The sequence below is a fragment of the Ursus americanus genome, chromosome 26 (assembly GCF_024610735.1).
Source record: "Ursus americanus isolate L20-20 chromosome 26, mUrsAme1.1.p, whole genome shotgun sequence".
NCBI lineage: Eukaryota > Metazoa > Chordata > Mammalia > Carnivora > Ursidae > Ursus > Ursus americanus.
Window position 1 is genome coordinate 9776470 of NC_142152.1, and position 15902 is coordinate 9792371.

At 37.8% G+C, this 15902-nt stretch overlaps 1 protein-coding gene across 1 annotated transcript in view; it reads right to left on the minus strand.

The window, feature by feature from the left end:
* Positions 1 to 2332: 2332 nt before the first annotated feature.
* The window catches only part of KCNH5 (potassium voltage-gated channel subfamily H member 5), a 277950-nt gene continuing 264380 nt past the window's right edge, over positions 2333 to 15902 (minus strand). The window contains exon 11 of the mRNA XM_045810529.2: positions 2333 to 3280. Coding sequence (XP_045666485.1) covers positions 2333 to 3280 — 948 coding nt within the window. The remainder of the gene's footprint in view (positions 3281 to 15902) is intronic.

A 15902-nucleotide genomic window follows, 5' to 3' on the forward strand; every position in this document is an offset into this window, starting at 1 on the left:
CAGAACACAGCGAATATTTGCACCACTAATAAGCAAAGGCGTGGACTGCAACATCAAATTGCCCTGCTGTTTTAGTCATTCTGATATAACTTTACACCAATGGTTATTTTTTGAAGCACGTGGCTAAAGTTAGACTGAACATTTCTGTATGCAGATTATTTTTACCATTCATTCACCTTTAAAAGCTTAACCAAGCTTGTCTCATACATGGTTAAGTAGAAAAATACCCTGAAATTCAAGAAATGTCAGAGGTCCAGAAAAAAGTACCATCCTCACCACGAAAGCAACTTAAGTCTCAATTTCAAGGCTGATTCCTTATACTGTGAGTACCTCATTTTCTTGTGCGTGTGGTAGAGAAATGTTGTAGCATAGCATGAAGACTCATGCTCCCCTGGAAACTTCCATGCTGAGTAATGGAAGTTGTGGGCACAAAGGGGAAATGGAACCCATGGCACATAACATCTGTTCTGAGACTCTTGGATTAAAGAGGTACATGTTGTGGGCATGTGAAGAAGCTCTAATAGAAATTCTAAAACACCAACTTTTTATAAATTACTTTGTTCTGCACTTCTCCAGTCTGATTGCGGTAACTTGTCTTTCAGTTCTGGTGGTTTTGTTTGGGGATGCTGGGAGATAGAAAAGCTCATAAAAATGGCAACAATAGGTCAAAATATCTCCTTAGATTTTGCTATCATCTTGTGTATGTTGTTAACATATATGTACAGATGGTCTGATAATGTACAAATTACTGGAATATATTTTCAACTTGATGCAAACAATATCTTCCCTGTTCCCATAATTAAATGTCATGCATGCACCAATTTAAAAGTATGCCTCTTTGATCAACTTCACGAAATATACTTGGGTCAAAAGAAATAAAATTTTCTGGGTTCTTACAAATGAACGTGTATTTTATTCTCAATACATACCATTTAAGGGACTAGCTATACACAACTGTTTGTGACTTTTTTTTTTTTTAGCTGATAATAGGCACTTTCTAAGAAGAGGATTTATGACTCAAAAGACTCTGAAATTCAGTCTTTAGTACCCCCCTTTCCTAAATGGGTCTGCCTGAGCCACAGTAGTCCTCTTGTATCAACTCAGCAGAAGTCCTGCAGTAGAACTGTGTGCAAAAAAGCTTTAGAAAATTGTAACCAGGATAAAATTATAGAAAAGCAGTTATCTGAACCGAGCAACTTAACGTCGACTTCTTAGATTTTTTTCTAACCATGTTTCACGTGTTATCCCTATAAACATTGTTAAGAATCATGTGTGAACAATTCAGTACCTGCGTTTCACCCTAAGTTACAGATATGCTACAAAAACTTGTCTATCTGTTTACATTCTTTTTTATTTATATTATAGTTAAAATTTTGATATGATTACTTAAATGTGTTTTGTTTCTTTGCCAAGAGCCTTTCAACCTCGCCTTTGGACAAGTTTTAGAAACACAAATTTAGAACATTCATCACATTTGGAAAACCAGCATCACTAACGTGAATTGTTAAAAGGCCCTTTTACCCTGTGGTGCAGTTTTTCTATAATAATATACACTATATTAATAGTTTCATATTTATGGGGTTGATAAAATCAGCTTATAAGATGGCAGCTGTTCTCCAAGACGGAGGGAGTAGGGATTTCCTTACATAAGAGTTAATGATTACTATCTAAGTATAGTGTTAAAAAAGGAGCGGTATAGTTGAGCGAAAATGCAATTCATGCACAAAACTCCTAGCAATACGTTCTCAATACCCCACACTGCTATCTGATTTAGGCAACAAAACAGTCATTTAGATGGAGCAAACACTGCCTGTTGGGGAAAATAACCCAACACTAAGTTACAGAAAAATACCCTATGAAAAGAGATTATAAAATGGTACCAACAGTCTAAAAGGTTGAACTCTCCCTTGGCATTAATCTACAATTTTAACTTAACAGAACAGTGAGAAAATGACAGCTCAATATACTCAGCCTGAGATCAAATTTGTCATGGAAACATTGGCAGGTTGGACCCTGATTCTTCAAATATTACATTGTCTTGGTTAACAAAAGTCATACTTTTTTTGTATTAGAATAGAGATTATAAATAAATGTAAAGTGTGCATGCAGTCAACTGCATAATATACAAGCAATATCTATATTTTAAATAATCATCTTCTTTGGCAGGCCAGAATCCAGCTGGACATGCAATATTTACATATCAAAATCCATATTGTGTTCATCATATTGAAAGCAAGTGAAAATATATATATGTATATACTGTATATACACACATATGTATATAGATGTATATACTGTTTTTAATATATTAACAAATATATATGTATGTATATTAAAAGTGGATTTCGTCTTTGTCAGATTCAGGTGACTCAGGCCTTGAAACACTAAAAATATCCTGACATGGTATTTGGGGAGGTACTTGGAGTGGCATTTGGGATTTGGGAGAAGAGGTCTGGGGCACGCTTTTTTCGGAGAGTATTTTTAAAATTTCTGCCACCTGCTTTTCCAGGGCAGTCATTCTGCAGCTCAGCAGCTGAATGTCCTCTTTGAGTTCGTGCTTGACTTCCTGCAGTGTGGTTTGTAAGGCCTGCTCTGGGATGGGATAAAAGGGGTGCTTGGCATCGGCCTGAATCGGGCTGTGCTCCAGCGGACTTCGGGCCTCTCCGGCCTTATCCAGACGAAGGTCACTTTTTGTAATCCCACTGTCACAAGAATCTGTTTTCCTTAATGGGTTTTTGGTAACGCTGTTCTCGGAATCGCTGCCCTTGGGGTCCTCTGACAACAGCCCCATCGACTCGGCTTTCGTGACGTTATTCCAGTCTTCCTTTTTCTCCTCGTGGGCCCCCACGTTATTCTTGAGTCGCAGCCATCCCCTCCCATTTCCGTTCTTCATCCTGATGGGGCTGTTGACCTTGAGACATTTGGGGTCAGCACCACCATTGGGCTTGAGCTCCATGGCATCGCGGTTGTTTTGCTTGAGGGACTCGCTGGTTTTCACGTAGGCCAGAGACGTCTGGATGGGTGTGATCTGCGACACGGTGACCACACTGGTGCCCGTGATGGAGGCTCCGTTCTGTAAGGAGCGGCTCTCCACCTGGAGCTGGTTCCGCTCGGGGTCGCTCTGGGTGGACCCCTGATTCCGCAGCTCCTTCTGCTGCTTGAACTTCTGGAAGAGCTTCCGGACTGGGTGGTCCACGGGGATGCTGAGGGTGACCTCGTTCTTCTGCCTGAGGCGCTCCTCTTCCTCTTTCTTCACGTCACTGATCTTCCGGAAAATGATCTGTGGAGGGGGAGAGACGTCCAGAACATGATTATAAACATAGATGGACTTATAATTGTGTGACAGGATGCTGGATAAACTTTGTTTTGCTGAGGAAACTCTTGAACTCAGGGTAGTATCACTTCAGAAGGGAAAAAATACCCAAGGCCATCTAACAGATGCAGTAGACTGAAACTCCCCGTAGGAGCACTGACTTAGCTCGGGTCGTCCTGCTCGCTTGCATACGGAAGAGGCAATGGAATGGAGAGACAAATGAAGAGAGGTACTTGCTTTCTAGTTTATGTTCTCGTTTAATAGAAAATATATAAATATGTATGTTAGTATATTATATGCGTGTATGCATATGTGTTTAAGGAAATACATTAAATTTCCCAGGAATACATCACTATTTCCTGTATGTTTTCCTTTTATATACGAATATATTCCATACCATTTTTAATAACATCCTCTGCTTAGGGGTCAAATTATGAGTTCCAGGCTATTAAAGTATCAAAACATTAGAGGTTTTACTAACATAGCACCTGTGTTGGGTGGCAGAAGGGAATACATTTATTTAGGTGGCTGCAGAGGGGGGAACTAGGATCTGTAAGTAAAATTCCTGAGAGGTAAATACCAGCTCAATATATACTTCATTCTAAACTGCTATTTATTCACTGAATAAACAGCCTTGAAAACTGGTGAACGTCACACCACTAAAATATCCAAAAAGAAGTAAGGATGTTGTCCATGTAATACTATCACGGGGTGGGAGATTGGACTCTTCAAATTTCAATATTCTTTAAAATTGTTTTTTTACTGTTAGTATTTGTTTTTCTTGTATCATTATTCCAACCTACATACAGGGTGTTCTTACCTTTTGAAATATTATAAACAATTTCAGTGTTAAGTGTTTCTCCCATTCAGACTTCAGTTTGTTGCCTCAGAACTAGATATTGTTAATAGCTCTCTGTGCATATTTCCAGAAGTTTTTTTATTAAGTTTTTTAATTCCAGTATTGTTAACATACAATGTTCTGTTAGTTTCAAGTGTACAACACAGTGATTCAACACTTCCACACATCACCCAGCACCCATCACAAGTGCACTCCTTAATCCCCATCACCTGTTTCACCCATCCCCCTCCCCTCTGGTAACCATCAGTTTGTTCTCTATAGTTTATAAGAGGCTGTTTCCTGGTTTATCTCTCTTTCTCTCTCTATCTTTTTTTTTTTCCCCTATGCTCATTTGTTTCTTAAATTCCACATTTGGGTGAAATCATATGGTATTTGTCTTTCTCCAGCCAACTTATTTCACTTAGCATTATACTCTCTACCTCCATCCGTGTTGTTGCAATTGGCAATATATTCTTTGTTAATGGCTGAATAATATTTTATTGTATATGTATACCACACTGTCTTTATCCATTTATCTACCAGTGGACACTGGGGTTGCTTCCATAATTTAGCTATTGAAAATAATATTGCAATAAAGAGGGGTGCATGTATTCTTTGAATTCGTGTTTTTTTTTTTTAAATTTTGGGGGTGAATTTTAACTATAGAATTAAATACATAGTGCATGTGCTCTTAGGTAACCACAAATAAGTACACATAAATTTCATTCAAAATGTCTTTTGAAAATAATACCGGGAAGAACTTATAACTCCATCAAGAGAAGTAAAAGTGTTCACCATGTAAGAAATCACCACTCATATTATCAGAGATTTTTTGCTCAGTCTCCTTCTGAAGAACAAAATAACTGCAGGTGAGGGCTATAAGGAAAATTCAGAAAGGAGTTATATTAGATACAGCGCTCTCAGAATCAGGTCATTTTATGAGGCTGGCGAAATTACTGACCTCGGCACCCTCTCTCATTAACTTATTGGTTAGACTGGAGATACCCGTGAAGTCCACGGCATATAAAAGACACGCAAAGTATGTTGGTTCTCTCCATTGAACTCTCATAAAATACTTTCTATTTGAAACCAATTCCATCACCTCTTGAAGATTCAGCAGCTTCCAGAGTAACATACAAATATCGATTTATACTAGAAACCAATACGAGTGATGGTCACTTACCAGAAAAGTCAGAGACACAGCAATTCTCCAAGAGCACACTTTCTAAATTGAGACTGAGGCACTGCATACAGCTTATCAAGTGCTAATGATTTGTATTTTAAAATAAATCTTCTCTAAACTCGATAACTGTCTATAAAGACCAGCATGTTTTTCCCTCTCTGGTGGCACATGAGATTTTATTTATTTATTTGACAGAGAGCGAGCAAGCACAAGCAGGGGGAGCAGCAGTGGGAGAGGGAGAAGCAGGCTCCCCACTAAGCAGAGACCCCGACACAGGGCTCTATCCCAGGACTCTGGGATCATGACTTGAGCTGAAGGCAGATGCCTGACGGAGCCACCCAGGCACCCCGAAATTGGATCTTTTTAAATGATGTAATACAAATCTGAAAGTCTGACATCAAAGCTCCTGCAGTTTAATTAGAAGTTTTTCAAAGGGTTGACATGTTTCTCATACTTCCTAAGTAAACAGAGCTTATGCTGAGCCTTCAAGATATTATTGGAATGAGATAGATTGAAACATGGAAACACAGATACCATATTCTTTTTTCCATCCCTTTTTATCGAAAAGGTACTCAGTTTGGTTTAGGAACCAACATGAGGGGACAAATGACTGGCCACTGGCCTCCTTCCCACTCAACTCTGACCTTTTGTTTTTTTAAAAGCACCTTAGCCTTGGCTAGATACAGCCTTGGTGCAAATGTAGTAACTGAGTCACCTTTCATTTACAGTAAAAGGATCTTTTTCAAACTCTCAATGAAGGAAGGCAGGTGATTGGTACATAAGAATGTTAGATAAAATGCAGGATATCCATGCAATATTTGGGACATACTTATATGGAAAAATCAGACATTATTTATATGAATGGGACATATTTATACTTTAAAACGTATTTGTTGTTTACCTGAAATTAAATTTAACTGCATGTCCTGTATTTTTGTTTACTAAATTTGGCAACACTACTGGTATATAAGAGACAAAAATATTACTATCTCCATAGTGTCCATGTGTACTGCTGTGTGAAGTTCACAGTTTTTAGAAATTAAAATATTTGGTGTCCCTGGAACTGAGAATTTGTTGGTATCTTAGGCTAGAGCTTTATGTTTTAAAATTTCAATATAATGGCTAACTATTGTTTACAATTATTGTGTGCTTAGCAAGTTTAGAGTGTTTAGTGATTTAAGCCCATGTAATACATCTATAAAATAAGCCTTTGGCAGTTTCCCTGACCACCACCTGGCCCCTCCCCACAAACCAAGAGCAAACAAAGGTGTCTAGACGCCTACAATTAAGCTGAGAAAAGAGACTCCAAATGCCAAACTACCTAGAACAAAGGGAGTCCTGTCACAGAGCCACACAGCCAGTCTGTATCACGGGACAAATGAGATAGAACTGGGTTGGCACATTTGGCCACCATGAAAATATAAAAGGAATTGAGAAAGAAAGAAGAGGGATTTGGGATATCAGAATCCTAAGTGCTGCACATTGTTCCTTTCCCTCCATCTCCCCACTCCAGGGGGATAGGAGATGAGGTATTTCTAGTCGTAGCCCCCGGAGCTTGAGGGGAACTTATGCACATTGAAACATGCCCTGACTTCTCATCTGGAGTTTGCAGACATCAGGACCCATACATTTACTCTCAAGAGCCAACAAAGCCTGCTAGAAAAGCATACACCCTCTTTAGAGAGGAAAGGTTCGCTTCTTTGTTTCTACCCACACTTCTTATGAGCCTCAATGGGCATGGCTAGGACCCCCATGGGCCTAGGAACTACAGAAGGTAGACAGTTGTGATTTCAGCCCCAGAGAAGCCAGATGAGGCAAAGGTACTTCATGAAGTGGGAGAAGTTACTGCACTCTGTAGGACACCTGCTGCCAGGGCTCAGACCATTTAATATGGCATACAATAAATAGTGGCCAGTAGTTGGTGCAGCCAGCTCAAAGGCCAACACTCTGAAGAGTTACCCACAAGCCCTCCAGGTCTCACAGACAAGTGCTGGGTGTGAAGTGGACCCCTCTTCCCTTAGTAGCAGGCCCACAGGCAATCATGAGCCCAGTGAAAGTGGAAGCAGGTGCAGAGGGAGGGCTGGGAAGACAGGGTCATGAGGAAACTTCTTACCCAAGCTACAGAACTGGACCTGGAGCCCAATTAAAAACAATAATACTTGGATTTTATCAACTACTTACCATAACCAGGCTTTTAAGCCAGAGGTGACTTTTAAAAAATTACTGGGTTAGATGGAGTTTACTGAATGAGATGAAATTTATTTTATTTCTTTTGGCTGTAGAATGGAAATTATGACTTATTGAAAAATAGTTATTAAAAGTATGCATATAGCAAAGGGTCACTTCCGCACATGTATTATCTCATTTAACTCTCATAACTACTCTTTGATATAGGCCCTATTATTCTCATGTTACAGGAGAGCAAACTGAGGCATGGAGAGTTGATTTGGTGGTTTGCCTCAGGTCACCCAAGGAGTAAGTGGCCAGGATAAATCCAAGAAGTCCACCTGCCAACCGTCCTAACCATTACACTCTACTGCAGCTCTGTAAGGTAATTTTGATACTTCCTCCTGGGCCCCACAGAGATGTGGGTAGTTGAGTGGGTAAAGTAGGGAATGACACGGCAGTTTCACACCCAACAGATAACCCTTCACAGAACGTTTGCCATGGAGAAACATCCCTGAAAGCAGTGACTTGAAGAAAGGACCGCAGATCTGTGCTTGCTGGGTAACTGATAGCTGGGGAGGGTATTGGGAGAGGCAGCCTCTAAGCTCTCCTCATTCTCAAAGGCAAAGTCAGTAGGCTGGCTTCACTCTATTTCCCTTTAAAATACATGCTGCCATTTTGTAGCTTCTTGCTTTCTTCAAGGCAGCTCTTGTGTTTTCTTCTAACTTTCTTCTGCTTGAATATATTACCTTTACCAAAAGCACGAGGCAGGGCGGGTCAATAAGTGTAATTTTCCCTGGACTCTAATACCATTCTTGATCCCACTCCTGCCTAGATTCATTTGTTTATGGGGGCAGAGATTTTTGTCTCTTTTGTTACGTGCTGTGTCTCTAGTCACTACAACAGTGTCACACTGGAAGTCCTCAATAAGTAAATATTATTCATTAATTCAGTAACCTCTCATACATTCAGCAAAGTATGTCCGTAATAGGTCTATGAATAGAACATACTACAAATAGGAAGATTTTCTACTTTCTAGAAATTATTTTTCACTCTCTAAACAATGAATCAATGTTATCTGTATTATTGTAATTGATCATTAATGTCTACTCTTATTTCCTTATTTGGAGCCAAACACTACATCATCTACCTCCCGGCATCCTCAGCACCTAGCCCACTGCTGGGCACAAGTAGATATTAGCAAATGTTGGCCCACAAATCAATCATTAAAGAACTTAAACGAGAACCTATCTTCAATTCCATTGTAAGGATGCAATAACAAATCCATTAAGAACTTATTTTCCAGTTGGTGACAATGCCACGCTTTTTTAATGCAAGGTAACAAGCACTGAAATTAAAAACAAATAAAAAATGAAGAGATGATTTTATCATGTTTACAAGGTTTAAAGACTAATTATCTACTGAAGTACCACCACCAGTTGAACCATGTGGTATATGTAAAATATGATAGCTTTTTGTCCTGTCTTAAATTATAAAGAATGCATTACAGACCAAGAAAATAAAACAGCAGGGGTGCCTAATGGAAGTAACTCACTTTTTTCAAAACCATTAAATGTAATAGACCCTCTCTATAAGTTCTCATTGTTTTAAAGATAACTTTATGATCCTAAACTCCAAATTTAAATAACAATGTATTTTTATTACTAAGGAGACTACATTTCATCATAAAAATAGCATGGTAATTATACTACATTACCATTACAAGCATGAGCATTCTCAAATATATTGTGCTGAATCCCTCCTTTTAAGAAGCGCTTTTTACCTTTAACTTTTTAATTATGCATATAATAAAATGGTTCAACTTAATAACAGAATGGAAAGATGGATACATTTTATTTAGGTAAGCCCTTTAGAAAGATGTTTTTATTTAGAGTGTTAAAATTTTTACCTACTAGCCTTTGGCAATTGAAAGATCTGCAAACAATAAGCATTTTCATAATTCAGCTGATTCCTGTATGGGCAATGTGTCATACAGAAAGGAAAACACTTCCTGCTCAATAAACACGTAAGTTATATAGATTAATTTTACCTAATCATTACGTAGAAATGATAATGATTTTTCTCTAGAAAATTTTTTTTTAATTCCCCCAAAGAAATTATTTTATGTGAAAGCATCTGAGTGTTCCTAGAACACATGAACTAAACAATGTAAAAGAAAAGAAAATGTGTATCTATGAATCTCAACATAGTATTAAATCATCTTTTAAAAATCTATTTGGGTTTTTCCCTCAGTATTAATAACCTAGAACCTTTGCACCTGATGTACTCTTTGTCTATCTTTTGCCCAATGGCAAATCGAATTGCTGATGAACACCACAAAAATTAAGGACAAAACCAAAAAAAAAAAAAAAAAAAATCACGAATCAGGCTATGACTCCAGCCACACATTTATTGGTAGAATGCACAAGAGCCTGTACTGTTTCTATCAGCAAAGAGGTTTATTTCATTTAAGCTTTTCTTCTCCGTGCTTCATTATGTTCTGTGGAGCCCATGCTGGAAGGTTTAATTTATTTAAATGATAAAAGCTTCTTAAACTTAACAGGGAACATGGCCAACTGAGCTTTCCATTTCAAAAGTAGGACATTTGATCATAAAAGTGATATCAAAATTGAATAATTTCAATGTGTACTGAACTTGAAATCCAATAAAGGCAAGGGAAAAAAAAGGGTTAGAATCATTTGTTTAATGACATGGATTTAGTGTTATATAATTTGAAGGAAGATAGAGGAGTTTCCCCTCAAATGGCCCATCACTTTCCAGATCTGTGAATCCAGGGAATTGACTAGGAATTTATAGCTATACGTGATCAGGCAGAAGATTCAGTTCGTCCGACTCTTATAGGATCTAGTTGGTTTTGTTCTTTGGCTCTTTTTACCGTTTCTGTAAACTTAGTCACTAATTCTACCTCTAGTCCTTTCGATCCATCTCAAGCTAAACACACTCAACAGAGCAGTATTTATTAAACACTATCATGTACATAACAGAGGCTATAAGCTCATCTTAATGAAGGCCATAGTGACCGGGCTGCGGCAGAGGGTCATTCAATAAATTCAGACACATGAAGGAAGGGTAACAATGACACATCACTCTCTCTTTTGAAATATGGCTGTCTTGCTTCACTTTAGCCACTCGTCAGTCCAAAAGCTCTTCAAGGACAAGGAATGTGTTACAGGTCTATTTTAGCCTCTTAGGTCCTAAATAAATTTTGAGGAATTAACTAATTATTGGTAAGTGTAAAAGAAAGGGAAAGGGAGATGAGTAGAGAAAAAAAGGAAAGAAAGGAGGGAGGAGGAAGGGAGAAAAGGAGTACATTTTGATTTTGCTAATGTGTCAGGTAATGCCTAAAGTGGGTAAGGGTGGTTAGTAAGACGCAAATGCAAAACATTCCAGAATTACTAATTCTATTCCTGAATTTACTAATGACATCTTCTAGGCCCCATTTTTCCTTACCATATAAGACGGTGTTATATGCAACGAATGAAGCTTTGAACACTACAACTAATGACGTACTATATGTTGGCTAACGGAACATACTAAATAAATGAATAAATAAATAAATAAAAAGCAAACTTAAAAAAATCATTAATCTCAATTTTCCAGGCTATCATAAATATAAAAACATATTTTTCATAACAAAACATACATTGTAAAGCCCATTACTGGTATTAGCATAACTCTGAAATAGTTGCTCAGTATTTATGTTTCCATTACTAAATGTTTTTTTCATTTAAGAAAAATAAAGAAGGGTGATTTGTAGTTTCTAGAATATAGATACTTTACCTCTCTGATTAAGTTAATTCCGAGATAACGTATGATTTTTGGTGCAATTGTTAATGGAATGGATTCCCTAATTTCTCTTTCTTCAGTCTCATCGTTTGTGTAGAGAAATGCAACTGATTTCTGAGCACTGATTTTGTATCCCGCCACATTACTGAATTGCTCTATAACTTCTAGTAGTTTGGCGGTGGATTCTTTTGGGTTTTCCACATAGAGTATCATGTCATCTGCGAAGAGAGACAGTTTGACTTCTTCTTTGCCAATTTGGATACCTTTTATCCCTTTTTGTTGTCTGATTGCTGTTGCAAGGACGTCTAGTACTACATTGAATAATAATGGCAGGAATGGGCATCCTTGTCGTGTTCCTGATCTTAAGGGAAAGGCTTCCAGCTTTTCCCCATTGAGAATGATATTCGCTGTAGGCTTTTCATAGATGGTTTTTATGAAATTGAGGAATGTACCCTCTATCCCTACACCCTGGAGGGTTTTAATCAGGAAAGATGCTGTATTTTGTCAAAAGCTTTTTCTGCATCTATTGAGAGGATCATATGGTTCTTGACTCTTTTCTCATTGATATGACCTATCACACTGATTGATTTGTGAATGTTGAACCACCCTTGCATCCCAGGAATGAATCCCACTTGGTCATGATGGATAATCCTTTTAATGTACTGTTGGATCCTATTAGCTAGGATCTTGTTGAGAATTTTGGCGTCCATATTCATCAGGGATATCGGTCTGTAATTCAGCCCATGGAATGGGAGAATATATTTGCAAATGACACTACAGACTAAAGATTGGTATCCAAGATCTACAAAGAACTTCTCAAACTCAATACACAAGAAACAAATAAACAAATCAAGAAATGGGTAGAAGATATGAACAGACACTTTTCCAATGATGACATACAAATGGCTAACAGACACATGAAAAAATGTTCAAAATCATTAGCCATCAGGGAAATTCAAATCAAAACCACATTGAGACGGCACCTTATGCCAATTAGAATGGCAAAAATGGTCAAGGCAGGAAACAACAAATGTTGGAGAGGATGTGGAGAACGGGGATCCCTCCTACATTGTTGGTGGGAATGCAAGTTGGTACAGCCACTTTGGAAAACAGTGTGGAGGTCCCTTAAAAAATTAAAAATTGAGCTACCCTATGATCCAGCCATTGCACTACTGGGTGTTTACCCCAAAGATACAGACATAGTGAAGAGAAGGGCCATATGCACCCCAATGTTCATAACAGCAATGTCCACAATAGCTAAATCATGGAAGGAGCCGAGATGCCCTTCAACAGATGACTGGATTAAGAAGATGTGGTCCGGGACACCTGAGTGGCTCAGTCGTTAAGTGTCTGCCTTCGGCTCAGTGCGTGATCCCAGAGTTCTGGGATCGAGCCCCGCATCGGGCTCCTCCACTCAGAGCCTGCTTCTTCCTCTCCCTCTGCCCCTGCTTGTGTTCCCTCTCTAGCTGGCTGTCTCTCTCTGTCAAATAAATAAATAAAATCTTTTAAAAAAAAAAAAGAAGATGTGGTCCATATATACAATGGAATATTACTCAGCCATCAAAAAGAACGATTTCTCAACATTTGCTGCAACATGGATGGGACTGGAGGAGATAACGCTAAGTGAAATAAGTCAAGCAGAGAAAGACAATTATCTTATGGTTTCACTCATTTATGGAACATAAGAAGTAGGAAGATTGGTAGGAGAAGAAAGGGAAGAAGAAAGGGGGGGTAAACAGAAGAGGGAATGAACCATGAAAGACTATGGACTCTGGGAAACAAACTGAGGGCTTCAGAGGGGAGGGGGTGGGGGAATGGAATAGGCTGGTGATGGGTATTGAGGAGGGCACGTATGGCATGGTGCACTGGGTGTTATACGCAAGTAATGAATCATGGAACTTTACATCAAAAACTAGGTGATGTACTGTATTGTGACTAACATAATATAATAAAAAATATTATTAAAAAAAAGTAAGCAAGTAAATAAATAAAATACTTAACATTAAAAAAAAGAAAAAGAAAGAAGGAAGATAAAGTCTTCAAAATCAAGTAAATGGGTATTCCAAGGTAAAGCTGGCAAGATTTAGATTAATTGTCTTGAATATATAATCCACTAATTGCCCTCCCTGCCTCAATTTCTAGTCTCACTTCCCCTCATTTCATTTTCTGCTATTGTGTATCAAATATCATAGTATCCCAGGCAAAAAAAAAAAAAATATATATATATATATATATAACAGAATAAAAGTAAAGCCCTTTAATAAGTCAGCAAGTCTACTGTGGCTCCGTTCAGCCTGCCTCTCCAACCTGTTTCCTTCCCTCCTCATTTGATCTCCACGTACCTGCCACGCTCAATCACTCTGAGATCCAGGATCTGTGATATTGCAAATGGTGTTCTCTCTCCTCCCCTTCACATGCTGAGCAACTCCTACTTTAATACTCAGCTCAGCTGTGCTCTCCTTTATGAGGCAGGACCAGCTACATAACTGGTAGGGCCCAATACAACATAAAAATTTGAAGCCTCTAACATTATCCTATTTAATAGTAAAATACTGAAAGCTCTTGCCCTAAAATGGGGAAAGAGGTAAGTATGCACCATCTTGCCACTTCTATTCAACATTGCAGTTGAAGGTTCCAGCCAGGGAAATTGTCAAGAAAATGAAATAAAAGATATCCAGAATGAAAAAGGAGAATTAAAACTATCTCCATTTGGAGATGCCACAGTCATGTATATAGAAATTCCTGAGAAATACACACACACACACACACACACACACACACACACACACAACTATTATAGCTAATAAAGGAGTTCAGAAGGATGCATGATACAAAATCAATATAAAATTAATTGTATTTCTATATAGAAGCTAGGAACCATCTAAAAATGAAACTAAGAAAACAATTTCATTGACAATAGCATCAAAGACAATAAAATACTTGGAAAAAAATTAACAAAAGTGCAGGACTTAAATTCAAAAGTTACAAAACACTGTTGAAGTAAATTAAAGAAATAAATAGACATTTCATGTTTATGGATTGGAAGATCTCATATAATTAACATGACAATATTCCTGAAATTGACCTGCAGAGTCAATTCAATTCCTATCAAAATTCTAATTGCCAATTTTTCAGAAATTGACAAGCTGACCCTAAAATTTGGATGGAAATGCAAGGGACCCACAATAACCAAAACAATCCAAAAAAATAAGAATGTAATTATAGGACTCATACTTCCCAGTTTTAAAACTCATTACAAAGCTACCATAATCAAGACAGTGGCATATGCCCTAAGAACAGACATACACATCAATGCAACAGAAGTAAGTGTCCAAAACTAAACCCTTGCATCTATGCTCAACTGCTTTTTGACAAGGATATCAAGGCAATTCAATGAGGAAAGATAATCTTTTCAACAAATGGTGCTGAACAATTGCACATCCACAAACATAAAATGAATATGGATACCAGCCTCATGCCATATACAAAATTTAATTCAAAATGGATCAAAGACCTAAATGTAAGAAATAAAGCTATAAAATTCTTAGAAGGAGACAAAAGCATAAATTTGGGTGGCCTTGAATTAGGGAAGGGTTTCTTAGACACCTAAATCTTAAGCCACCAAAAATAATTAAATAAACAAACCGGACTTCATCAAAATTTAAAACTTTTTTGCTTCAAAGGACACTATCAAGAAAGTAAAATGACAACCCACAAAATGGCAGAAAGTATTTGCAAATCATATATTTGATACGGGTCTAATATCTAGAATACATAAAAAACTATTATGACTCAACAATTAAGAGACAAAAGAAAAATAAAAAAAAATAACCAAAGGATTTCAATAGACATTTCTTCAGAGAAGATATACAAATGGCCAATAGGCACATGAAAAGATACTCAACATCATTAGTCACTAGGGAAATGCAAAACCAAATGAGATGTACTTCACCTCCTCTGGGATGGCTATAATCGAAAAGTAACATGTTATCAATAACAGAAAGTAACAAGCGTTGGGAGGATGTAGAGAAACTGGACCCTCCGTACATTGCTGAACGGAATATAAAATGGTGCAGCCTCTCTGGCAAACAGCTTGGCAGTTTCTCAAAAAGTTAAACATAGAGTAACAGGATGACCCAGCAATCCCAATCCTAGGTAGATATCCAAGAAAAATTAAAAAAATACAGTCACACAAACACTAGTACACCAGTGTTCATAACAGCATTATTCATGATAGCCAAAAAGTAGAAACAACCCACATGTCCAGTACTGGTGTGGTCTATATGGATACAAAGAAGTATTACTGAGCCAGAAAAAGGAATGGAGTACTGATACGTGCTACACAATGGACGAACCTTGAAAATATACTAAGTGAAAGGAGCCTGACAACAAAAAGTCACATAGGTTTGATTTCACTTGCATGAAATGTCCAGAAGAAGCAAATTTAGTCAGAGGATATTATCTATGGCCGGGGGGGAAAGTGGGAAATGGGGAATGACTACTAATGGGTATGGGGTTTCTTTCTGGGGTGATGAGAAGGTCCTGATTAGATGGAGATGATGGTTGCACAACTTTGTGAACATACTGGAAAGCAC